At 37.6% G+C, this 27071-nt stretch overlaps 1 protein-coding gene across 1 annotated transcript in view; it reads left to right on the top strand.

Moving 5' to 3' along the window:
* TRHDE (thyrotropin releasing hormone degrading enzyme) overlaps positions 1-27071 on the top strand; it is a 524500-nt gene that overhangs the window by 292921 nt on the left and 204508 nt on the right. Inside the window, exon 5 of the mRNA XM_075551269.1 lies at positions 2434-2547. Within this exon, the coding sequence (XP_075407384.1) occupies positions 2434-2547 (114 nt within the window). The remainder of the gene's footprint in view (positions 1-2433; positions 2548-27071) is intronic.

Below are 27071 nucleotides of genomic sequence, written 5' to 3'. Positions count from 1 at the left end.
TGAAGCTAAGATAAAATTAATTTCACTTTGATTTTATACACTTGCTTACAATGAGTGGAAAGAATCGTCGAGCTTTTGCAGGGCTTATGGAATCCTGAATTTATTGAAGGAAAAAAAACACACCGAAAAACATACGCTCATTCTAGTAAGAAGTAATAATTGCCCTGATTACCACAACTGTGTACAGGCTTTAGCTGAAAACATTAGGCATTTTATCATGCTGCAGTATGATTCTAATTTATCATAATCCACCAAAAATATAATCTATCAAAACTTAAAGAGTGGGGTGGAAAAAGGTTTCAGTGAGAAGTGAAATGCTAAGTACCAATAAATGAACTGGCAAACGATTCTGGAGCTCGGGATCCTTTCCTTAGATATTTGCCTTTTGCAGTGAAGTTGTGATGGAGAGATGCTGGTACCGGCATCCTGGTCACGTTGGGGATGTGCGCCTCTTTATCTGAGGTGCCATTGCTCAGATATCCAGGGCTTCTCTTTCATGGGGCAGAATCTAGTTTTCACCTAAGCATAAAATTCTTTGCAGGAAAAAGCACTTTTTCCTTGAATGTTCCTATGAATGACAAATTAGAAGCATTAACAAAGCACAAACTCCCTACCGTCAAGTCTACTCTAACTCGCTGAGCAGAACTGCCCCTGCTTCCAAGTCTGTACATCTTTACAGGGGTCGAGAGCCCCATCTTTCTCACCTGGAGTGTGCCAACTGCTGACCTTGGAGTTAACCACCCAGCGTGTAACTCACTTTGCCCCTGGAGCTCCTGGTTAGAAGCATAGTTCTGTAGCGGTAAGGCCGCACTGCTAATGCTTCAGTGGCTCATTAAACTGGATTCCCTTTATTCGATAGTCTACATAACTTCCTTGTGATCATTTAGTGGTGCTGTGCTATTTACTGTGAAAGAACAAACCAGAAAATAGGAGACACCTCCAAAAATGTTCAACTATTACTGCTACTTATATTTTATGTCATTCTGCCATTCTTCATTCCCGCTAAATACTCATGTTCCTGTGATTCTTACAATAGACGTATTTTAAAGGTAAAACGTGCATTTTTAAAAGTAAACATTATTTTTAAAAACTTTATATTTTGTGATCAAGAAGTTTAGGGTACTCTCTTACTTTATTTTCTTAGAGATCTTCTTGGGTAAATGATACTTACTTTTGGATAGTGGAATGTTCAGTCATCGCAGTCTTTATTGTGACTCTTAATGACTGTTTATAACCCGCCTCTTCCTTGCTCCTGTGGAATGCTCCTGGCTCGCCTGGCCTACGGCATTGTTGCCCCGTTGGCTTTTTTGTTTCCTAAACAGTTCTTTTCTACCACAGTGATGGCACCAACCATTACATCTGCCTGGAATCTTCTTCCCCATGGCTTTCTCATGGCTGGTTCCTTCTGTCATTAAAGTCTGAGCTCACATGTCACCTAGTTAGAGGGATCTTTTTTTTGGTTTTATTTTCCAATCTAAAGTGACCTTCTCCCCTGATCATATTTTATCGTGCTTTATCACAATCTGAAACGATAGGGTTCATGTGCTTCTTTATTTTTGCCTTTCTCATTTCACACCATCCCCAATAAAATGTCAGCTGTCTGAATTTTCACTGCTGGATTGCAAAATCTTTAGGATAATTCATGGAATATATACATATATATATTTTCCAGCAATAAAAAGCACATACATATATATGTATACTTTTGAAAAATGAAAGATATTTATTTACCCTTTTGTTGAACTATTAAAGGGACTCAGAATAATGCATCATGATTTGATCAGAGGCCAGAGAAATTGCAGTATTTTTCTTGAAGGGACATGGAGGAATGTTATGCCTCAGTTGCTCATTATAATAATATCATGTAGAATTGGGTGTGGAGCACCTTAATATTCCTTCATTCCGGCACACAGCTGGTGTCTCCTGTGAATATTTCTTGCCACTGGAAGGTGATGCTTTGGTACCTTCTGTGATGAGTTGTTCACTATCTCTGGAGACAGTAGTTTCTATCTTCAGGCGTCTTTCAGCAGACATCTACTAACCAGAACTTTCATCCATTGGTTCTAGTTCACCCTTTGTGGGACCACCAGAAACAATCCTTCTTCTCATCCACATAAGAGACCTTCAGCTATTCGAGGACAACTTTCATTGACTTTTTTTTTTCTCATTTGTACTTTTTTCTTCAGATTAACTATTCTTTTTGTGTTTCTTGATAATTTTTCTCATCCTTCTTTGAAATATATGTGTATTTGACAAGTATAACCAAGCAGTTGAATAAATCAATACAGTCTTGCCACTCATATTTTAAGATCATAAAATCAATGGGGAATGACTCCAGTTATGATGATTACAGTTTGATATATTTAATTTTAGATGAAATAATTCTGGACCATATTGTAAGTATATCTGTATCAATTCATTTTGTCACGACAGTGGTTTGGTGACCTTGTGACGCCTGTTTGGTGGGAAGACGTGTGGCTGAAGGAAGGCTTTGCTCACTACTTTGAATTTGTTGGCACAGACTATCTGTACCCCGGCTGGAACATGGTAAGTGCACTCTTCCAGAGTCAGATGGAAGCCCAGTGCCAGGCTGAGCTGGTGTTGCTTCAGGCTATTGGTACGGTCCAACGTGCTTGAAAATACAAGCGATGCATGAAAAATGTACATATCTAGTAATAAAGGAACCAGTTATAGAAATGATAGTGATCTAAAAAGTTACCTTGTATTAGCAATGAAATAGCAATTTGTTTATTATACATTGATTTTGAAATAGTACATCTTATCCAAGTGGAAATATTTAACATTGTGGTATTTGATAATACAGATAGAACATCCTTCACAACAGAGAAGGTAGAAGTAATTGATAAGTGATATTTTCAATGTATACTGTATTTCAGTATGTGGCTATGTGAGACCTTACTATTTCTTGCATGTGATGAAACAAACAAAACATAGCTGAAGTATTTGGTGCATTGTGCTCAGAGATTTATGTAACATAACAGTAAGCTTAAATCATGTAAGTATGCGTTCACTTTACTTATGAAGAACAGTGTAAATTTTGCTCAGACTCCAGCAAGGTACTTACACATTTGAACCTGAAGTCGAGTTGGTTGTTTTTTATGTAGTGATGTTCAAGCACATTTGTAAGAAAAATGGGGAGATAATGTGGTTTGTATATTCCTTATTTTGTAAGTTTTCCCATCTTACATAAGCTTCCATTAATATTATTAATATTAACATTAAGTGTGCTTATATCAAGTAAAATGATTATTAAATTGCACCCTGGATATATGGAGGTTTGCCATTTAACATTTTAATTTATTGTAAATAGTAATGTGTAAAAATTTCTAAGTACAGAAATTTAACCAACTTAAAAAGATAGAATTTTATCTGTGATACATCATAAGTGATATAGTTTTTATACCTTTTTAGATATTATAAACTAAGATGAATAGGTGATTATCTAATTTCAAGTCATTATTCCAAGTGTGATGTTCAGGTAATGTAAACCAAGGGGAAATCTGGAATATGAAAGTCATGTTTCAACTTCTTTACCATTAATTCAACTAACTCATGCTGATTAAATAATGTGACCTTACACATTCCTCAGAGGAAATGCTACAATGGTAATTCCCTTTTGATATCTTTTAATTATGTTCCTTTAGTTTTGCCCATGTCTTCTACAAGCAAGGTGTTTACTTTGAATAAATGTATGTTTACTTAGATTTGTATAGCTGGGTGTACACATAAAGAATTTTGTTAAAATCTTATAAGAATTATTTTATTATGATACTGGTGGTAATTAAAAATTCTTCATATATATGCAAAAATATCAATAATCACAAGAAATATTATTTTATGCATTCTTTAACAAAAATGAAATATTATAACTTAAATGTTTAAGGATATTGAAACATTAACAGAAGTACCTTTTGGTTTTTTGATGACTTTTAACCAACTTTGCTTATACTTTTCATTTAATTTTTATTGTGCTTGGATTATTACTGATTTAAAATTTCATTATGTTTCAATATTAAAAGATGTCCTTATTACAAATGATATGTTAATCATACTGATAAAGGTTTTTCTTTTTTGTTGTTGGTTTCGCTTCATTAAGAAATAAAACTTGTCCATTCATAATTATGAAAAAGATGAGTACCTCTTAGATTAAAAATAATGAACAGAATTACACATGACATCCTTGATCATCATCGAACAGTAAGATTAAGGTTAAATAACTGAATTTGTTTTTGAGAAATTTTTTAAAGAAAATATTTCTTCATCATTTCCCATTGTTATCAACATAGGTCACTGATAACATTCTTTTGTAAGGGGTATTTAAAAAATCATGTCTCAATAACATAAGTGAGACTTTGCCCTTCCTAGAATACAGGTCAAGCAATGAAAGAGCAGAAACCTGTGGTGATCAAGATATCAGCTATATGTCTTTGAAATCTACATTTTATCATTAAGAACTGGACACCATTACAGTGAGATGGAAAACTTCCTTATAAAACTAAGGACATTTATTCATGAGAAATAACAAGTCCTATGATGATAATTCTGCGTTCCTATTATAAAAATTCAAATACGTTCCTTTTTGATGACACTTTTTTTCAGTAGCTTGCCTTATTTGGTTTATAGAGAGCTCCCAATGTATTAAACACACACAATCTGTAAGAAGGAGCCCTAAATAAATGGACTTTTTAGATACTATTATCTCCTTTTAGAGAAAGTCTTAAGTTAGCCATATAAAAAAGAGAGAGTACTAAGTGGGTTCATGGCTGTACCAGCAATATTTTACATAATGGCGTCAGCAAAAGAGAGAAAGAAATACGCAGAGGAATAGGAGAGACAGCTGCGTCAGCAGTAACTCATACTGTTGTGAGAGGCACAAAAGCTTTGCTAGAAATGCACGGCTTAGGCTTCACAAGTGCTGAGACTAAAATAGAAAAACCAAAAGTCAGGCCCATGTCAGGAATAAAAAAATTAGGAAGCTGACCTCTTTTGCTTCTAATTTCAAAACAATACTTTAATTCTTTTTAGGCATGAAGGCTCATGCCTTGAAATTCGATTTACATTTATTAAAGAGGTTTCTTTGGTCTATCTACCTGCTGTAGAGTATCAGTAAAGTAGCTTCAAATTATTTTGTATTCTTAATAAAGCTTCCATATTGATCGAGGCTAGTATATAGTTGCTTTGTCTGCTTAACTATTAGAGAAATCTGACGATGTGTGTGTGTTTTCAGAGCCCATTTATAACATAGAAATAATTAGTTTTTACAGTTGTAACACAACATGTGTGACTATTTGGTTCATAAACAAAGAAGTCAACTTTGGATATTTCATGAAATATGATTTAAGGTGGGCCAATGAATGGGAGACATTCTCTAAGTATTTGTACCTCACTGGCTCACGCTTATCATTTGAAAAATTGGACTCTGTTACTGATGTACTAAGCTCACATGTTTGTTTGTTTGCTTGTTTGTTGTGAAGATAAAAAGACTTATGAGCCTTTGAAATGTTTGAATTTCTAAACAAATGTGAGCAAGCAACCTGGACCTGGAAAATGAATGCTCCATTAGAACCGTGCATCGATTTTATAGAGAGAATTCGCTAACATTTCCAACCTTAGTAGACCACTCTGACACTCTATAGATTTATATCAATTATGTTTAGATTACAAAATAATTTCTATCAACTTTATATCAGGACTCAATCTCACCAAATCAATTCTTCTCTCTACTGGCAACAGAAACTACTGTACTCTATAGGAATATAAGCCTTAGATAATGTTTCATTCATCAAAGAGAATTGTCAAGATCATTAGAAGCAACATCCTTAGCTCAGGGCTAAGGGTACATTTCAAGGGGCAAGTGGTCTTTTTGTTTGATATTATTTTATCAGAGTTGGCTGTTAGTGACAACTTTATTGGATGGATCAATTTATGGTTTGCTGTTGATAGCAGCTGTATTAAATCTTATTGTTTCCTCAAAGGATGAAAAAGAAAGACTAAAACAACATGCGATTGCTAGTCTTCAAGGGGTCTTTATCATTTGAAACTGAAAGAGGCTATGAAAAGATGCACAAATAAAGGCTGTGACGAACTCTTTGTTCATAGATCCGATGCCGATGCACGTTACATCAGAGGCCTATGCATATTAGATAGTCTTTCATTGTAATTAGGATAGTCCATGTTTTTCTATTGTCAGTGTGTCCTTGAGTCTCCTGAAGGTGGCATTGTAAAGGAATGCTTCTACAATGACAATCATTTTACTTGGGCCTATGTTCTTTTATTACATGAATTGGCATGGTACAGAGCCTTATCCAATAATAAGGTTTTGAGTTTTACACTCATTAAGGTCTGCAGACTGGCTATTCTTCCTCGATTTTGACAGAGACAAATTGGCAGAGTGACAAATAATAATGTCGAATCATGAAGTTCACTTCATGGTGCTTACTGCTTAGGACATTACAAAATATATGTATGTATTAAACCCTTGCTAATTGTCCTCAGTGATTTCTAATGTGGGCAAAAGTAAGAGAATAAAAATGAATGGTGCCAGTAGAGTCAGTTTCTTTGTAATGTGCACCAACAAAGAAAACTTTAATAGGCATGACAATAAATTTACACTCACCTTTTAAGTAATTTTATTTTCATTAAAAAAGTAAAGAAAATTATTGGCAAACATAAATAGGCATAAACAACAAACTTATTGAGTTCATGTTTTTCTAGTTTAAGTGTAGAGATATATCGTAATCCTTGTGAGCAATAATACGCACTCTGTTGAATATTTGGAAAGTGGGGAATAGAAAATTAGAAAGCTTGGTTAACATTTCATTTGTTCTGTTGTTTGGTCCTGAAATCTTATTGATGTAGGGGATACTTCCGTAATCTTCTCACAGTTTCTTAGTGTATATCCTGACAGTAGCTGGCACATGGTTGCTGTTGCATGTAATTTATCATTCAAAATGTACTTGTTCACCAGAGCTGTGGGATGAGAGACACGGTGTTTGTGAAATGTTTATTTTAGAAGTTTACATTAGAAGTATAGAATACCAAGTACAGTTTTCTACATAGTTATGCCTATCTATTGTGATCAGAACCCACATTATACTTTAATCCTAAAAAAAAAACCAGTCAATTCGAAAGTGATTCAATCCTTTGCTACTTTTGGGGATATTTTATTTTCAAATGACAAATACGTACATAGCACATACATAAATGTGAAAGCTTCAAAGTCTTCTCAGAGCTAGTGCCAGAGTCTGTAGTCATGTTGATTCTGTTCAGAAGCCTAAGAGTGGAATTTGCATAGAAAGAATTGAGGAAAGTTAGAGAACTTGCCTGGATCTCTTGAGGTCAGTCTCCCAAATGTGGGAATGAGTTTTCCCCTTACAACTTTTCTCCCCTCTTCCATTTGGAAGCAATTATTTAACCACTGAAAATAGGTATTTCATTTTAAAGAATAGGAAAAATAAGACAAAAATTATTCTCCCCCTTTGAGAGGCATCAGGGAGCCGTAAGTCCCTATTCTGTAAGAAAAGTTTGCTTTTTCGTAGTGTTAGTGGACAGTTTTCGGCGTTGGTGGATAATGGACCTGTAACAACAACAAAGGAAGTAAACCAGGGCGTACGAGCTGTGCTGAGAACAGCAGCTAATGCCATGAAAGGAAGCTATGTAGCAGAGGTGCTTTAGCCGGATTCACAGTAAACGCAGAGGGAATCCCAAGGTGCATGTGTCCAACACAGCGAGGGTTACACCGGGACTCAGAAAGTGTACAAATAAGAACAATTCAAAGGATTCTTAGTGTTTGGAAGCAGGACCAAGAGTCAGATTCTAACTAATGGTAATAATAGATATTAAGAATTTCATGAAAGAACTTACAGTTATCAAAGAAATAGTTTAAGCAGGTGCCTGTTATAATAAAGAGCATGGGGGGGGGGTGGTCATATTTGACCTCTGGTTTTCTTACTGCCCAGAGTCAGACATGCCTCCCAACATGGTCCATCCTCTTTCTCCCACTGTGTTAAGCTGAGTTGTCTAGAGAAGCAAATCCAGTGACTCGTATGTGAGATCCAGGCCCACATCTGGATGCGTCTTGAGGGGCAGTTGTGTGATTGAGGGGTAAATTAGAGAGACACGGGGCAAGGCATGCATGGGCTCACCTTTTCCATTGGAGATCAGACCCAGATGAGGCAGTACTGTACCTTCTCCAGCCTTACATAATTTCGGGCAAAGAAGCCACAGTAAGCACATACATAATAGGAAGTCGTTATATTTAGAGACATATGTGTAACAAGAAGAGGACGAGCTAGGGGTATACATACACTAGAAAGGGGAGATCCTAAAGGCATACATGTGACAGGACGGCGCATACATAACAAGATGAGTAGATGCTAGAGTCAAGATGGCAGCCGAACCTTAGTCATCTCTGAGCTGACTTGACCACAGGTGTCTTTGAACTCTTCTCCAGGGGAACAATTTATGATCCTTACAAAAGGGAGCGGACCCTATTCTTAGCATGGGGCCGACATTAGGGTCTGATTGCTTTTGATGGCAGACAACCTTCAGGCAGATCGCTTTCAAGCAGTTGACTTTCAAGCATATATTATAATAACAAGCATGTGCATGCAAGCTCCTTAAGATTGACATTATTATGGGAGCGTCCTGGGGAATAACTTTTACTTATGAAACTGACAGGAATGTATCTCCAACCCATGAATGTGAAGGTGTCTCTCGAAGGGAGCCCCAGCCTCCCAGACTCCTTAATACATAATCATAGAAAATTTATTCGTGAATACTCTCTTCCCGGTTCTGTTTCCCACACATATATGTATAAGAAAGAGCTTATATCAACAAGTAATTTTATGTTGTCAAAAGAAGGCATGCCACCCAAGTCCAACTTCAGTCCATAACTGAGATTGTAGTTTATAAGTCCCTCATCATACTCACATAGGTTCATACTGGTGACACAGAATGGTGAAAATCACAGGCTGCTGGAAGCAGAGTTGTGTGGATCCAAGGTTGCTGAAAACATCAGGGTGCCAATAGTCCTCAGGGTAAAGCGGCCCATATGGGGCCACCTTTGGAGGTAGACGCAGCAGCCCAGGGAACTCCTAAAGAGGAGGAAGGCCAAGTGATGAGAGGGAGGCAGTTTTCAGAGCCCCTTACTCATACAAAAGGCCACATCGCCAACGAGGTATCATAACTGACATTTGATAGGTCAGACTCCACCCCTAGTTCAGAGTGTATAGTTGGCATAAAATAATCCAATCACCACAGGCCATCACTTGTCAATTTGACACCTTTACAGATGTTTTTAGCCATAAATAATTTCAAAACAGAGATAACATTGACCTTATTTGTACCTAATATGATACAACTAACAGAGGTACTACTGAAAATACACCAGCCCTACTTAAGCCCTTGTGGTAGTTACATAATCTGGTGCCAATTTTGGACCTGCCAGGACTAAGAGTGAAGGCGTAGAGTCTAGTCTGGCAATCAGGTCGCAGCCAGTGAGGCCTCTGTGTGGGCATGGCCTTCTGAGAATTCTGGGAATTCTGATATTTTCCTCCTTAGAGACGGGAGACATTTTTCCTCCCTCTCCTCACTCCCTCGGAAATGCTCTACTGAAAAGGCTGACTCCCTGGGGGACATCCTGAGGAGAAGTCACATGGACCTACTTGATGCAGCCCTGGGTGCTGGGGAAGCCCTGTGAAGACCCCTGCCAGTGCTGAGATGCTTGCAGTGCCACCGGATTCATACGACTTCCCACCTACTGGCTTATGATCTTCCTGTCCCTGCATTGGTTTCATCTGAAGAGCAATTTATATATTGGTATCACACATATGGGCTAATGCCAGACTTATGGACTTGATCTGGACTGGGCTATAATGTTTTCTCAATATTTAACTGCTCTTGTATGTAAACCTCATATGCATATGCATGTTTGTGAATTTGCTTCTCTAGTCTACCTGGACTAACACAGCCTTATATTCTATAGGTGAATTAAGCAAAACTATCCTCTGCCTAATGATTACAGCTTTCTGACACCCACACCTCAATTCCATAATCCTATTCATATGTTCCCCCACCTCTGACACTTTGTAAGCCAGCCACTTCATGCCTTTATCTCCCCTATTTTGGGAACTCTGCTTCTAAACTGCCTATTTCTCTGGTGCTCTAGTGCTCAGAGTAAACAAGCTTGATCTTTGATGTGAGGAATATTCCTTCCAGTGGAAACCTTATGAATTTTCAAACAGAAGGGAAGTCAAGTCGACATTGGTCATCCATCAAGTCAGCAGGCAAAGTGAACCAGCTCACAAGGTCAAATCACTTCTCTTCATCTGGTTGAGTTCTGGTCACTTCAGTACTAGCCATTCCTAGCTAGGTCAGTGGGTACATAGTAAGCTACGGAGTTCCCCACAGAACTCCCTCTGCTTCAGAACAATGGCCCTTCACAAAGTCTCTACAACTCTAGCTCCATAGCACTGTCATGCCATCAACATAGACTCTGCAAAAACTCTTCAAACTTCAGTTTTATCTGTTTCATCTGGCCTCTAAGTCTTGTACACCAAGTCTAAAGTATCAGTGTCCAAACTCAACATGTCTCTCTGTTGCTGCATTTCCTCCACTTCAATTCACCAAGTGGATCCAGGTGGTCACCTAGCAAGCATTTTTGGCTGCCCACAGATGCTTTGTGACCTTCAATCCTAGAGGGAGCTTTTCTTCCTGGTTCCCAGCTTAGGCACAAGCTGCTGGAGCACAATTCAAAAAGGCAAAGACACTTGTTTTTCTTGTCTCCCAGCAATTGTCTCTCTTTGTAATTCTTTCAAAATGCAAACGTGTTGCCACTCAAAGCACTGAGTGGGGCTTAGCTTTGCTAAACCTTCCATGCAAGCCATTCCTAATTCCCATTTCACAGATCCAACTGTACAAGAAGCCAGTGAGCTTAGAAAGTCTCTGTGATCATTAAATTCAACCTTCATTTCTGCCAAATATTATGTCAATAAGTAGGGAAAACAACATAATCCCAGTGCAGTCACATCTTAAACATAATTCTTAAAGCAGTCAAATCCAATACTTTCTTAGTTAACTGTCTGATTCAGATACAATAAGACCATAGGCCTCAGGCAAGACCAAACCAGGCTTGGGCCTTCTGTCACCATAGAAAAGTCCTAGAAGAATATTTGCCCCCTGAACTCAAATTTAACATCCTCTGCACTTATTTTCACCATTACAGTAGAAATAACCAAGTCCAGCTTATAAGAATCAAAAATGTCACTTCCCATGTCCTTGATAGATAACAGCCAAGCAAAGCACGTGGCTATATCCGACTTTCTCCAGCTGTCCCAGGAAGAAAAATCCAATCCCATAAGGCAGAGGTCAGAGAACCTCTGCTGTGCATCTTATGATTTATGGTCCCATGACTGGACCATAATGAGTTAGGCTGGGTGGTCTAGAGAACAAACCCAGTGAAACTCATTTCTGTGTAAGAAAGAATTGTATCTCAAGTAATTGTATCCCGGCACAGTTGAACTCCAGTCCATGATGCCGGTCCATAAGTCCCTCTTCAGACTCACGTAACTTCAAGCTGCTGCTGCAGGCTGGTGCAGCAGAAAGATCACAGGCAGGTGGGTGCGGAGGGGCATGAGCCCATGGGAGCTGCAAACACGGCAGTGCCCGTCACCTCTCAGATTTGGGCGGTCAACGTAGAGCAGCCCTTGGGTCAGGCACAGAGCCCAGAGAAGAGGACGTGGAAGAGCAAGGCAGTTCCTGCAGCTCCTTATGCTCATGCGCGGGGGTGAGGACGTGGTAAAGAAAACTGACCAATCCTCTCACTTAGTGTTGTGTACACCCTATGTGCATAGTACCATACAATCATTTGGCAGGAGTTACAAAGAAATGAGTAGAAAAATCATATTTCGATATTTCACTTGTTATACTTGTGTATTAAAATAGCTGTTAGTGTAACTAATATATAAACAAATTTTATGTATGCTTGCTTTCTTATTATAAGGTTAATTCTATATTTTTAAGTCAAATGTGATGCTGACTCACTAGTGGCCATGCAAAGGGCATCAATCAGAAGCAAGACTGTATCAGGATATACAGGTGTTAATTGTTGAAGTGTATTAATTGGGTTTGAAGCTTAGTGGCAAATAAAAGAAAAATTGATTTATGAGTGTAATAATACATCAGTGAAGAATAAGTAATTCATTCACATGGTAAGGTTTATTTACACCTTTATTTCCTTTACAAAAACTAGGACTTTGGGCTTCCGTTTGGTGTTTAGTGGCTTTTGAAGAGCTTGGAGGTTATCAAGGTGTGTCATTTAAGTCTTGGGACTGTAAGTCTTCTTTATTTATTGCTTCAAATGGCAGAATAGCTCTTTTAGGCAAGACATGTTAGACAGGAAAGAGAAAATAAACATTGGTTATTAGTATTCACACCTGTTTTCCTCCCTATAAATCCAGGTATGTGCTTTGGAGGTTTGTTTTAGTTTCATTTCCTCAAATTTTTATTTGAATTTTTCAAATTTAAAACAAACCTTCAAGTTAGTTCTACCTTACAAATCTGGCTAGGCCAGAGTATGTACACGGGTTCAGATGAGAACTCTCAACACAGGGAATCCAGCATAGATAACCCCTCAGGACCAATAACGAGAATAGTGATATCATGAGGGTAGGGGAAAGGTGGGGGGAGAAAGGGATAATTGAACACAATGATCGACATATAACCCCTCCTAGGGGGATGGACACCAGAAAAGTAGGTGATGGGAGACAGCAGACAGTGTAAAATATGAAAATACAAATAATTTATACATTATCAAGGGTCCATAAGGGTTGGAGGGAGGATAAAAAAGGGCTGATACCAAGGGCTCGGGTAGAATGAAAATGTTTTGGAAATGATGGCAACATGTGTACAAATATGCTTGATACATTTGATATATGGATATAAGAGCTATAAGAGCCCCTAATAAAATGATTTATTAAAATTTTAAAAAGAATTGTATATATGTTCTTAGTCAATGATTTTTAAAAAGCACGAATTCATTTTAGAAAATACTGTTTTGAGTTTTGAAACTAGAGATAAAAGATAAATAAGCATTCCTTTCAGAATAAGGAATTTTCACAGAGAACCGTTTTAAGGCATTTGGGGTGTCAAGGTCTTTCTGTATGTCCTGAGGACTTTTAAAACCAAGTACTAAATGGGGAAAAATCATATATTTCCCAGTTAGAAAACCAATAATGAACGTGAAGCTGAATAGTAATGCAAGGATACCCCTTATATAATTTTATAATATTGTAGGGAAAGTTACTCTAGTTATTCCTTTTTCAAATAAGAGCAGTAGGTAAGCAAAATATGCCAACTTGCTAAATATATATATACACACATGTATAATCATTTGATAAACTAAAATTTTGACAACACCAAAAAGAGATGCCAAAACTATGAAGTGTTCTGTCAGATATCCGTGCCTTTAAGCATATCTTTATTACAGTGGATTATGCTGTTCTCCTGGTCACCATCTCTGATAGCAGTGTACATCTCCCTATAATAATTGTTCAGCATCAGATATCATTTAGCATGTTTCCATGTTAGTTAAAAATAATTTGTCTTACAAAACCTATAATGACACACAACCAACAATGAACACTGGGGATTAAAAAGATACCTAAAAAATAATGAATTTGTAATTATCACTCATATTTAGCCAGGCAGCTATGCGATCTAAAAACCCTTACAACACAACGCCATGTCTAAACTAGTGAAACTGGGCTTGTTTTGCTTTTAATTTTCATAAGATTACTTTACCACTGCGCAGATGACACCAGAGAAAGGTCATCAGTCAAAATAAAGAAGAGCTCTACGTTAGTATGTTATGCAGGGCTTTCTACAGAAACCAAACCAGGGCGTTTATGATTACAGATGATAGGTCGATACAGAGATAGTAATTTATAGAGTGAAACAAATTAGCAGCAAAGTAGTCTGCACAGCAACACAGAGATCTCAGGCCAACTCACTTTCATGGGACATTTAATATAAAAGATCCTCCAATTTACACGGTCACTAGCCCAAGGCCAACGAAGCAGACAGTAGGATGAGGAAGTAGTGAGGTGGAGCAGAGGCAGGTAGCTCAGGGAAGCAAAGCAGGTCTCGGTGGAGCCTGGAGGTGTAGTGATACGATGTAGCTGGCAGTTGTTCCAGTGTATGCAGTGATGGCAAGACAAGCGGAGTCAGCCCGCAGGTTGCAGACAGAGCAAGGTGGAGCAGCACAGTGACAAGGTCCACCAGGTGGAGCAGAGCATTGCACATCCCACAGCTAAGCTACCACAGCACACCTGTTGAGATGGGGCAGGCAGCTCAGGCAGCTCACTGGCTGGTTCAAGCACCTGGGAGAGAGGGAGAGAGGCCTGCCTCCAGAGAGCCATTGATCGTGGTCTCACCTCCTAAGGAGGTCATCAAGCTGAAACCTGATTGACAGGCTATCCTCCACTCACATCTTCCTACAGGTTCCTTTTTGGCACACAAAGAAACTATCACAAGATCTTTGTGAAGAGAAAGGGGGGAAAAAGAGATGTATTTGTCATCCATTAATAATGAAAGAATTTTACCATTAAAGAATAGGAAACATTTACTATATAACACAAAACACATGGCATGTATTCACTTATCCCGAAGAAAGATAATTTACTAAACTGATCCTTTGAGAGTACACGTCTTCTCTATTGTCGCTTTTCTCAAGAGTGTGAAGTGTATTATATGATTCCAAACCACCATGCTTTACACCCTTTAGGTATCTCTCTGCATCCATGAAGGATCCCTGGTGGCAGAGTTGGTTACACACTGGACTGCGCCTCAAAAGAAAGATGAGGTGCTCTGCTCCCATAAAGATTTCGATTCCTGGAAACACTAAAGGTCAGGTCGACATCCTAGGTCAGGTAGTCACTATAAGTCAGAATCAACTCGATGGGAGTGGGTTTGGGGTCTGCATCCATGAACCCTGAGGTAGTTAGTTTACTGTGCCAACCTGGCTGACAAACACATGTGGGCTCCATTAAAGGACAGAAAGATAAATGGCTCAGTGAGCCTCGCCTTTCTAATTCTCAGGTCTCTTGTTTTCTGATGGTCAGATCAGGGTGCAGTTACCTTAGCCAGTTCCCTACTTCAGCTGGCAAGGCTCACTTCCTGCAAGACATTCTTGAGGAGAAGCCACATGGGCCTACCCCGATGCAGCCCTGGGTGCTGGAGCAGCTGTGTGGAGACCCCTGCCAGCGCTGAGATGTTTACACGTTCACTGATTCGACTTTCCTCCTGCAGTCGGCATCATAGTGTGTGTTTTGTGAGATGGAGGACTTTGTGGATTGGGGTCGGACATATGGGCTAATGTTGGAATTGTGGGCTTGGGCAGCACTGGGTTGGGAGGTTTTCTTGATGTGCACTTACCCTTTATATAAAACTCTCTTATACATGCATTTCTGTGCATTTGTTTCTCTAAAGTACCCAGACTAACACAAACCCCAAAAGGTGATTTATATTTTATCAATTTAGTTTCATTATTTTCTAAATAAATCAGCAAATGGAGTTAATATAATCTTAAAATCAATACAAGGAGTACAACCTGACACATGTTTACAATGAAGTTCGATGAGTCTCTCGGCTACCCTACCATTTATAAAGGAGCCCCGATGACATCGTGGAAGTTGGACTTGCTACTCCAGTAAACAGTTACAGCCTCAGAAACGTGAAGGGGGAAGTTCCGAACCTACAGGATGAGTTAGCATTGACTGGCCTATGTTATGAATCAGCATCAACTCTTCGGCAGAGAATTTTCCATTTTGTTTTTTTTGGGAACTGACACAATAGCATCCAACAATCACCAACACTGGCCCATAGATTCAAATTTTGGTTCTCTTTCACATACTAACAATGTAATCTTATTTATCCATCTCCAAAATGTTCTTTATATATTTAAAATCCCTGTACTGCTTCAGTCATATGGTAATTTTAAAGATAAACATTAAGAGTGTTTTCCTAGTATTATTACCAATACCAATGTTACTGTGAGAAGCAGACGTACAGTTTTACTGCACATAGAGCCCAAGAATGTTTTGTGATGGAGAATTTTATGAATCATTTATTAAAATTTATGAGACAAGCAGAAAAAAGAGGATCTTCACATATCATTTTGAATATGTCTCTTCTATTTCTGAGTAATTCTGAAATGTTGATAATTTAATATTTCTATACAATACAAATGGATTGATAATTCAGAGTTTATATTCCATATAGGGAATTTTCCTCAACTAATTCAATAATCAGTTTATGGATATGATAGCTTGCTTTATAAATAAGGTAATATTTATTTGGTGGGGAAATAAAAATGAAAACTATTTCTGAATTGGGTAATTTTCTGGGCCTGAGATTCTCTGTTCTGTATGCTCCTTGGGGCTGGAGTATTTGTTGTATGTTACTAAACCTTCAAATCAGAAAAAGAAATAATTTTTAATTTCACTGAGATGATAAAGTCTTCTATGATCTGATAGCAGGTGGTCAGGGCAGGTATTTGATGAACTGCCCAGTTATATCACTAAATATTGAAATTAAAGTGTAAAAATGATAGTATTTCATGAAACTATTCATCAAGTCAATAAGAATTTGTTACAGAATTCAAGTTACTTGAATTGTTATTTATTTCATAAATTAAAATAATACAGAATAAATTAGCAATTTGGTTCATATTCTAAAAAAGTTAGTGTTGCTTAGCTTATCCTTGTAAATTTTCAGACTGAATGATTTTAAGATTGAAACAGTGTTGAAATATGTTTAAGAAAATTAGTAGGCATTTACCACTACTATGAATTTCATTTTACTAATCAATATTAGAGTACCTTGATTAGCTTAGTATGTGTGTCTGAAAGATGACACAGATTTCTTGTGATGATGTGAGGAATACATGTGCCAGGACTTAAAAGGATTGACAAATTTTATTTGATTTTAATGTCTTATCGGCTGTCAGAAAATTGAGTATAGAGATAGAGTATAATATTCTCAGTGTCAAAGTAGAGATAGGATTATTGAAAGATGAGAATCTTGTCAGAGGTAATATCTCTCAGAAGCTTAAAAAATCTGGGCAGGATCCTGAAATGACACACTGAAATGAAGAGTCAGCAGGCTTGAGTCTGTGTGAAAAGATGGGGCATTGGTGGCTCAGTGGTAGAATCTTCAAACCAACAGACCCAGAGTTAACTCCCAGCCCACGCACCGCAGTCCTGCCACCATCAGTCTGTCCATGGAGGCTTACATGCTGCTATACTGCTTCTATAGAAATTGCAGATGAAGGTGAACTAGGAAGAAAGACCTATAATACAACTTCTGGGGATCACAACAATACAGTCCAACATCCATCGAAAGACTGATGCCTTGGCCGGGGCCTCCAAGAGCTGTGAGCTGACTCATTAGCAGTTAATGATAACAAGTACTACAGGAGAGGGAAACAGACTCCCCTGGGAGATTACACCATATCAGGGACAGTCTTGTTTACCATCATGTCTCAACGTTTCACCCGAACTACAGCACATAGGAAGGGCTTCATCATAATATCGGACAAAATAACAATAATTATGAAATGAAATAATCAGATAAATTATGAAAAACATTAATTCCCGTGTCTATATCAGGACTGCATTTATTTGACTAAAAATAATATAGAGATTAAAAATACATGAAACAATATTGGACATGTATTTGGAGCAAAACAGAGGAAGAAGATATAAAATCCTCAAAAAATAAGGGGAAATTAAATTACTTGTGTTAATTAAGAAGGTTATAGGAAAACACTTAGCATATGGTGATTGTTCACAGTAATTTTTTGGGCCACTAGAATCAGAATGAGCTATGTAATTAGACAACCTGTTCATAATTATTACTATGATTGACAGTGTTTGGAGCATCTTCATGATTATTGTAAAAGACCTAAGATTATCGTAATTAATGAAAACTTGAGTGATGGATTGATGATAACATCTGCCATGCCAATATTGCACTGTAGCTTTAAGAGGATTGAGTAAGTCTGTGGGAGTTCCAGGATTTGATTGCTTATAATCCAATGCAGTGAATGTTCAACCTTAGCATTTTTCTGTGCTGCTTCAGATCTTGGCTATTAGGAAGTATGGCACAGGGATCTTGAAAATTACAAAGGATACACAACAGCTGCAGGATGTGGTCGCTGAAGGGACCCACCATGTCACCCACGTTCTCTTGTTTGAGAGCGTGCTGCTGTTCATTGCTGTCAAGCCAGCAGCTCCTAAAGTCGTGAGCCAGGAGTCACTTAAGTCGCTGATAAAGTTGCTCAGGACATGCTTATAGAAATAGAGTTGCTTTCTCAGTTCATACGTTGATTCAGACACATTAGCAAACTGATGGCTTTGCAGTAGATGAAAAGTGATCGACAGTTAAAAGAACCCCATACTTATTTCAGATAGTCACTATACAACAGAAAAACACAAACCCATTTCTTGTCCACAAGTCAAATTTGACTCCTGGTGCTCTTGTAGGACGTAGATGAACTGCCCCATCCTATGTCCAAGGCCTTAAGTGACCCTGGGTGGCAGAGGGGATAATAGGTGATAGCATGGTTCCTTGAGTTCCGAAGGAGCTTATTACTGAGATCCTGGCATAGTGTAGTGTCATAAGAGAGCTTCCTGAAGTTTCTGTTCATGTACTATTTTCACTGAAAACTTTTGTCTACAAATACAGAAGCAAACCTTGTGTTTATTGTATTGAACACATTAAAAATGATTGCTTTAAAATTTATTTTTAATGCCCAGTGTATATGTATTTGCTTATACAAGTTTGACTTCAATATAAATATTGTGTTTCTATAACCTATACATGAAAATAATGTATTTCATTTTCTCAGGTGTCTTATTTTAACTGAATTTTGAAATGTTAATTTTTATATACATTGTTATATAGAATCAGAAATTATTTTCAATAGCTATTTTTAGTCTTATTTTATCTACAAGTATGTTTAAGTTATCTATAAAATATAAATTAGTTAGGTTCTTTTACTATCATAGCACACTTGGGATCCAAATAATTTCTAAATTTCAGAAATATGCATTTATATTATGTGTTTACTTATGATAATTGAAAAGTTAACTAGATACCATGTCACTGGGAAACATGAATGAAACCTAGTAGATTTTATTCTTCAATACATTTTCCTCTAGTTTGAATTCTTGATCATGTTCTTCTACTTTCACCTTTGTCATGACATGAATAAATCATGAAGAATAAGAGTGGAAAGCTCAGCTGTGTGTGTGTACCTGTCTGTTTTATTTTAACCTTGTATAGTTCTGGGGTTCATGTTAGTAATGATACATGCGGCGAACTTTTGAACTGAGAAACCTTTTTAATCTTGTTCTTATGATAAGATAGATTTTCATAGAAATGAAACATAGATGGCATATTACATCTTATTTCTTTATGATGTATTGACTTAGTGCCATCGAGTCATAGTGGGCCTATAGGACAGGGTGAAGCTGCTCCTGTGAGTTTCTGAGACTGAGTAGTCGGTACAGGAGTAGAAAGCCTCATCTTTTCTCCCAAATAGATGAATTAACTGATGTGAAATTAACAAGAGCATAAGTCCAGAAAAAAACATTTTACCCTTAAATTTCTCTCTAGTCTCTACGTCATTATAGTTTCTTTATGCTAATAACCTTGCATGTGTCACATGATGTTAACTGATTGTACACCTGTCCACTGTTCTTTACCTACAGGGAGTTTCTTAGAGGCAAGAAAAAGATTGTAATTATATTTGTTTCTGTAGCCTTTTAGTACTAATACAGCCCCTCTCGTATAGTAAACAGTCAGTAAACAATTAGGTTTAGATTACATTGTTGAATAATTTAATCCAATGTTTTTATTGATCAGAAACCATGGATTAGAAAAGTACCTATATTACGTAAGAGAATATTATGGGCTTTAAAAACATTCAGTGTTTCATAGTGATTAGATTTAATTTACATTTAGAAAATATATTTTGGAATAAGGTATTATTTCAAATATCTAAGAAGGAATACATTTCATTTATTTGGTTATTTTTATACATACATGAATATATATATGTATATATATATGTCTATCTACGGGCAAGTCAAGAGAATCGATAGTAGGGTTTCAGTTTACATGAGTTTATTCCAAATAAAACACTTGTAAGCATGTCTCTGTGATGAGTGGGTGACTGCAGAAACATTATTGCAGTAATATACTCTTATTACTCATTAATCATCACTTATCTGTCAAATACTATTGATTGCCAAAGGACAAACAAATATTTCCTAGAAGAAGTATAGTGAGAATGCTTCTTAGAGGCAAGGGTGGTGAGACTTGATCTCAGATACTTTGGATGTGTTGTCAGGAGAGACCATTCTCTGGAAAAGGACATGAGAAAAGATGAAAGGCATCAACAAGACAGACTGACAGCGGATTCAAGCGCAAGAGCAGTGAGAAGGTGGCGCAGGAGCGGGCCATGCTGACTTCGCTTGTATGTAAGGTCCATAGGCGTTGGAACTGATTCGATGGCAGCCACAGTCTGTCGTTGGGGTACCGTCAAAAGGGAGGTCCAACCAAGCAGCGACTTCAGAGACGATCTGCTGGGCCCATTAAATTCAGTCACAAAGGTCAACTCAGAAGGTCATGGTGGTTGTTTGGGGAGATTCTAAAGGAATGATCCTGATTAGTTTCTCACAAAGGAAACAGGGCGATTACAGGGATGCATTATGAAGACGTTTTTAAAATACTGAAAACTGCATTCACAATGCAAGACTGTGGATTCTGGTTCTTTAATTTTGGTTCTTCCAGACAACTCTTGCTTCTTCCAACGAAATGAAATTTATTTTCTTGATCAGTCTGGATAATAAGGTTTGGGGAAATACTGATTGGATTATGATTCAGCTGTAAGTAATTGCTAATAAAGTTAATCGTGATTACCATACCAATGGGTATAAAACAAGCCATCTCAGAAACCATTGGGGAGAATTACTACTAGGAAGAAAGAAAAAGCCAGGAGAGGGGTGTGTCCTTTGGACCCTAAGGTCCCTGCACATGCACTTGATCCAAGAGACCGCCGTGACACCAGAGGAGTGGCAGAGGATCCGCAGCCGGACCAGGGGCTGGATGATGAGACAGACTAGTGGGCTTCCCATACTGCAGAGCAGGGAAGGTTGAATGTTTGGGGGCAGGAGGCTGGCTTATGAAGTGGGGTTCCTCTGTGCACCTAATTGAGGGAGCTTGGCTTGTTGACCCGTGGCGCTAGAGCTGAGTCACTTCTGGGAGAGGCTTAGAGTGGGTGACAGATTCTTCGGGCATTCATTGGCAGCCTAAAAGAGCTTTGTATCATTGCCAGAGCAGGGCCGGGGTCCGCCAAGAGGCTGAGGGCCAGAGAGGGGCTGAGTATGGGCACTGCAGAGAGGAAACGGTCCTGAATGAACCCAGTATCCTGAGCATTTCTCACATGAATTTAACTTCATAAAGCCCCTAATAAACCTCATAATTGTGAATTTAGTTTTATGTGGCAATTTCAGTTAGCTTGGAAGTCAGCAGGAAAGCCGAGTCCTGTGGGAGAGAGAGCAATGAATGTAGAGAGTGCTGTGGGGACAGCCAGGACAGGGGTACTAGTTCTCCTGGGGTAGCAAAGTGTGCTCTATTTTATTGGGAATTTTGTTTGGCAACTTTCCCACATCCACCTTACCACCCTGATCTTGCCACTTCAGGCTTCTTTTTATTAAGGAGCCCCTTCAGAACAACAGAACTTCTGCTTTGAAGGTATAAATCGAAGAAGGATGAGTTATTTGGGTAAAGGTGAGATAGAAAGACTGCCATCAGCAGTGGATAGACTTAGGTTTATTGAAAAGCAGTAGCTTCACATTTTAGTAATTTTGCTTATATGATTTTATAGTAATACTTTTTGACTTATCCTTACATCTCTATTTAATTCAGACATGAAGTATATTATTTTGTTTGATCTCCATTGGTTACCCCCAAATTGAATTAAATTTGAAAGAAACAATTGCTAACAATATTTTGTGATCACAAAGCTCCAGTCCATATTGTAAACCTTGTGTGGAGTTAAGAAATGTTGTTTGCCTCTTGTTTTCTTTTTATTCCTCACTCTTAATTCACAGTTATGTCTCTACCCATGAATATGATAATGTCACGCCTCTAGATTCCTAGACTGCCATGAGAAATGCTGAAAACTACTCTCTCTCTCTCTCTCTCTCTGTTCATCCCCAACCATTTATCCCATTTTGTTTCTGATTTTCATTACTCTGCCCACCCAGCCCTGTGTGCCGAAAATATCCCTTTCTCTTTCATTCTCTTAAAAAAGACAACTCAAACTATCACCCCAGGCACCTTCCTGGCCCTTCACCAGGCCAAAGAATATAAAACCACTGCTTTCTCTGTGTAGTCAAAATATATCTGGAACCCACTTTTATTTTGTATGTTGAGGAAATGGTTTTTCACTGTTTGTTTTCACCCCTTTTCCCTTCTATAGCTATAGTCTTTGAAGGTAGGGCCCATGCTTTGCACCTCGATGCTCATGACCACCCACACCATCTGAAATGCAGCAGGAGTTCAATAAATAGTTGTAGAACAACACATGTTCTTCTTCTATGTTCATAACCCCATATACTTACAGTTGAGAGACACTGAGGTCTGAAAAGGCTCAGCATCTTGCTCAAGACCATACAGTGAATGAGAGGTGTTTTTCTTTTAATCAGGGCTATTTTATCAAACTTTGAGCACTGTTAATGTATTTTATTTTAGGAATGCTAAAAGATCCTTTTATGGTTACATCCCTCCTTCTAGATAATTGAATCTTTTAAGCTACTCTGATGTAACCTACATCTGCTGTAGGCATTTCTTTCCTGATCTCTCCGTGCCTGTGCATACCGCACCGTGTCTTAAATTGGGTCACGTTTCACTCAGATCCTCCTAAACTTGGCTTCATGTATCTACCTTTTTTTGATAGTCGTTCAGATTTTTCTCTGCTCTTCCACTCTGACCCTACCCCTTGTCCCTCTCATGATACCCTTTACTTTCCCCCTACCCCCAAGACAGAGTCAAAACCACTGTCTGGTCTTACCCTTTATTAAAATGATTCCATCTCATAATCGATTTAAATGATACTGACCTCTTCCTATCAGTTCTCCTTATCTTCAACTTATCACTAGTGACAGATGCTGACTCGTAGTGACCCTATGAGTCAGAATCAGTAGAACTGTCCCATGGGGTTTCCAAGGCCGTAAACCTTGATGGGAGCAGAAAGCCTGTGGTTAATGGTCCAGTGGCTAATCTGCACTGCCTGGGCTCTTTGTGACGGTTGTTAGACGGGGCCTATGCGGTTTAGCTTATCACGCTTTGACATGTTCGGGCGGAGCTCATGTTGAGATATCAAAGAATAGAATAAATGACTCAGGCATATTTAAGAATGTGATAATAATTCTAATTCTTTCCACATATAATGGTAAATGCTAACGAATGAAATGCTAATGTAAGAAATAAAAAATAGATTCTGACATTACATTGATTTTTCTATACAAACTACAATTTATTGGCAACATTTTGACCATTTCCCTTTGCTCCGGGACTCTGGCTTTCCCTGTAGTTGCCTGTTGTGCATCTCCTTTTGAGTCATGGTCCCTTTCATCAGAGGATATTATAGCTGACCTTGTAGCTTGCCCTCCAAACCAAACTTTCTCTCTGATTCCTGTTAATGACTTCATGGTTTTTAATTTGTTTTTATTATTCTTTCATTTTGTAAGCCATGTGAATCTCTGAGAATTCCGTCCCCATCATTTACAAGTGGACTAAGACATCAATGTCAACTTAATTATCATTAAAGATTATCTCTGAGCTCCACCCATCTTTCATTAACACCTGTTCTAATACTCCACCAAAAGCTCTCTCAGGTACTGTGGCCACTTCCTGTCTCCTGTCTACATACCTCCAACCTCCATGAATACTGCAGTTAAGTTAATTTTACAAAGACATAACTTTTACTGTACATTATTTCTGCTACTGTCTAAAAACCAAACTCTTTAAGTTGGTATTTGAGGATTCAAACAGTGTGGAGTTTGGTGGGTTTTTTTTTATTAAATACTTCTACTGGGGGCTCTTACATCTCTTATCATAATCCATTGTATCAAGCACATTTGCATATGTTGCCATCATCATTTTCAAAGCATTTTCTTTCTACTTGAGCGTTTGATATCAGCTTCTCATTTCTCCCTCCCTCCATCCCTCCTGAACCCTTAATACATTATAGATTATTATTTTCATATCTTACATCATCCTCTGTCTCCCATCATCCACTTTTCTGTTGTTTGTCCCTGTGGGAGGCGGTTGTATGTCAATCCTTGTGCTAGATTGTTTTCTCTGATTATAGTTTACCATTTTGAGCTGCTTCCCCTATCCATCTGAGCAACTCACCCTTCAACATGCATTTTCCTATAAAAGAATATGTATCAAAGAGATTACGGAAACTATTTAGATATGCATATATTAAAAAACTTAATACAGTGCTTGTATTGTAATAATAGGAATCATTGCACCTATTAACATTAAGTCCCCTTTAAACATAACTCAGGATCTTCAATTTGGCTTGTTTTGCTGATTCTGTGACCATGGTAGACTGGCCACCCCTTTGACATTAAACTATGAAATAAAATGAAACTAGCTTTTGACTAAACACCACAGATAGATTTTTTTCCCTACAAAACACAGACATCCATCCATCTTTTCTTGTACTAAAAAGTTAATTCCAGTGTCTCAGTGTGGGCTCCGGATGCCATGCCGGGTCATAGTATAGAAGCTCATTAAGTTTGACTTTGTTTTTAGTTCCCAACCCCTGGTAAACAACAGACAATGAATCAATACTTAGTGATTCCTTTGTTCTTGTTGTTGTTCTTCCTGTTGCTGCTGAGGAGGGTCACTGAAAATTAGGATGCTGTATATAATTTTAAATTTTGTAGTGACATAGGCATAAGTCTTTGTAGAATATTAGTATGTTTTCCCCTTGAGACTCTGAGGTTTTCTGAAATTGGACTTGCCTCTGGCTAGGATCTTTCTCGCTTTCTCCTCAGTTGAGGGTACTCCTTCTTCAGGATTCTGTGAGGGTTTTCCTGCCAGGATTTTCCCCTTGCTTTTCATCTCTTTATGCACATAAGCCTTTTTTCTCAATTACACAGTATCCTTTTTTCCAACCATGTAGATGAATTGTTTTGCTAATAACCTGACTGTACTATATTTACACATGGCTTATGGACATTCTACTTACCGAAAAGAAAATGTTTGTTTTTTTATTGGTATAAAAATATTCACTGTACATATATAACATAACAAAATTGATATATGACAAAATTTTCCTACAATGTGATTGTTTTTATTTTTAAGATTACCATTTTAATATCATTTAAATATTACAAAATTTTAAAAGGGGGTTACTACTTTTAATATTGATAATAATTTTTAATATTGATAAATGTGTGTATTATGTATTGCTAAATATTAGGAACTTGAATTCAAATAAAGCATCATTTTACACTCGGTTTATATACTATAGTTTTAGATTATTTGTGTGAGGAATAGGTATTACAGGAGGTGACCACTATTTGAAGATGTATCTTTTTATCTTCAGAATGGAGATAGCTCACCTTCAGCTAGTACTTCTTAAAAATGTTCACTAGTCAAGTTGAAGTAAAATGATATATTTTATAATTTCCTCCATCAATTCTAAATCAAGTAACTTTTAATGCACATTTTGAAATTACATGAATGACAGGTATGAACATTTGCTTAGAAGTAAATCAATTGTAAAATTGTTTTGAATTGGTGCATGATTTTCCATTATTATATCAATCCAGGTCATTTGTCTAAAGCCTGAGTATGTCTTTTTTAGTAGACTCAAGATGAGATATGTATGTATTATTTTATTATTAACCATTTAAACTATCATATCTATTTGCATTTTATTTAATTTGCCTTGAAGTAGGACGTTTATTTGAGAAGAAATATAGCCTATTTATGCCATATTCTCATATAATTCAGTCAAGTGTAAACTTCTTATATATGGCCTCCCGGGATCTGGAGCACTCCTCTGTAATTGAGAATGTGGTTTGGTTCAATTGTTTCAGCATTGCTCTCTTTGAGAGAATACAGCTGATTTCTGTAGAACTCTTAATGTAAAAGAGGAATAAATAAGCCCAATATATAGCCACTGAACTGTACAAAGTAAACAATGATGAACAAAATATTTTTTAAAGCATGAGAAAAAGGAATGTACACTTACATGTGCTAGTTAACTATTCTTTTCATGGTATATTTATTCTTCATTTCTATTTTATTTAACTCCAGGACTAGTCTTCTCTCAGCTTGAAATTACAACTTGCTCAGAAATAACATACTGTTTATCTGCTGGCTCAAACCTGGGACGCTCCAGGACTGAGCTCAGAATGATTTGAGCAATTTAACTCTGCAGCCTTTAAGCTCCATAATGATACTCTTTAGCTCCTAACTGTCTGGGGGCTAGTTAGCCCTTGTTATCCCTTGCACCTTCTTTTTGATTTCACTCCTCCCCCCTTGGAGGCAGGAGGCCAGGAGGACTAAGAGCTGCCAGCATCCTTGGTGTGCTGGCGACAAAACCCAAGCCACTTCCTTAAAGGAGGATATATTAAAATCCAAAACAACAGAAAAGTACTTTTTACTTTGTTTTATTTCTACCATAATAAATTTACTTTTAATAGAGTAGAGACTGATATCTCAATGATACACAGAAGAGAAGTCTTGTAATTTTGACTTTTTATAATTTTATGGTAAATTATTATTCTTATGCATTGTTATCTGCTTTGTGTTTGTTATTTGGAATTCTCATATGCATCACATATGTTATATCTTTCATTACTTGTGTTCTCTTCACATTCTTAAGGGGAGAGAGAGAGAGAGAGAGAGAGAGAGAGAGAGAGAGAGAGAGAGAGAGAGAGAGAGAGAGAATGTGT

This window comes from Tenrec ecaudatus, chromosome 6, assembly GCF_050624435.1.
Source record: "Tenrec ecaudatus isolate mTenEca1 chromosome 6, mTenEca1.hap1, whole genome shotgun sequence".
In the NCBI taxonomy this organism is placed as follows: domain Eukaryota; kingdom Metazoa; phylum Chordata; class Mammalia; order Afrosoricida; family Tenrecidae; genus Tenrec; species Tenrec ecaudatus.
This window is presented reverse-complemented; position numbering and strand designations above follow the sequence as displayed.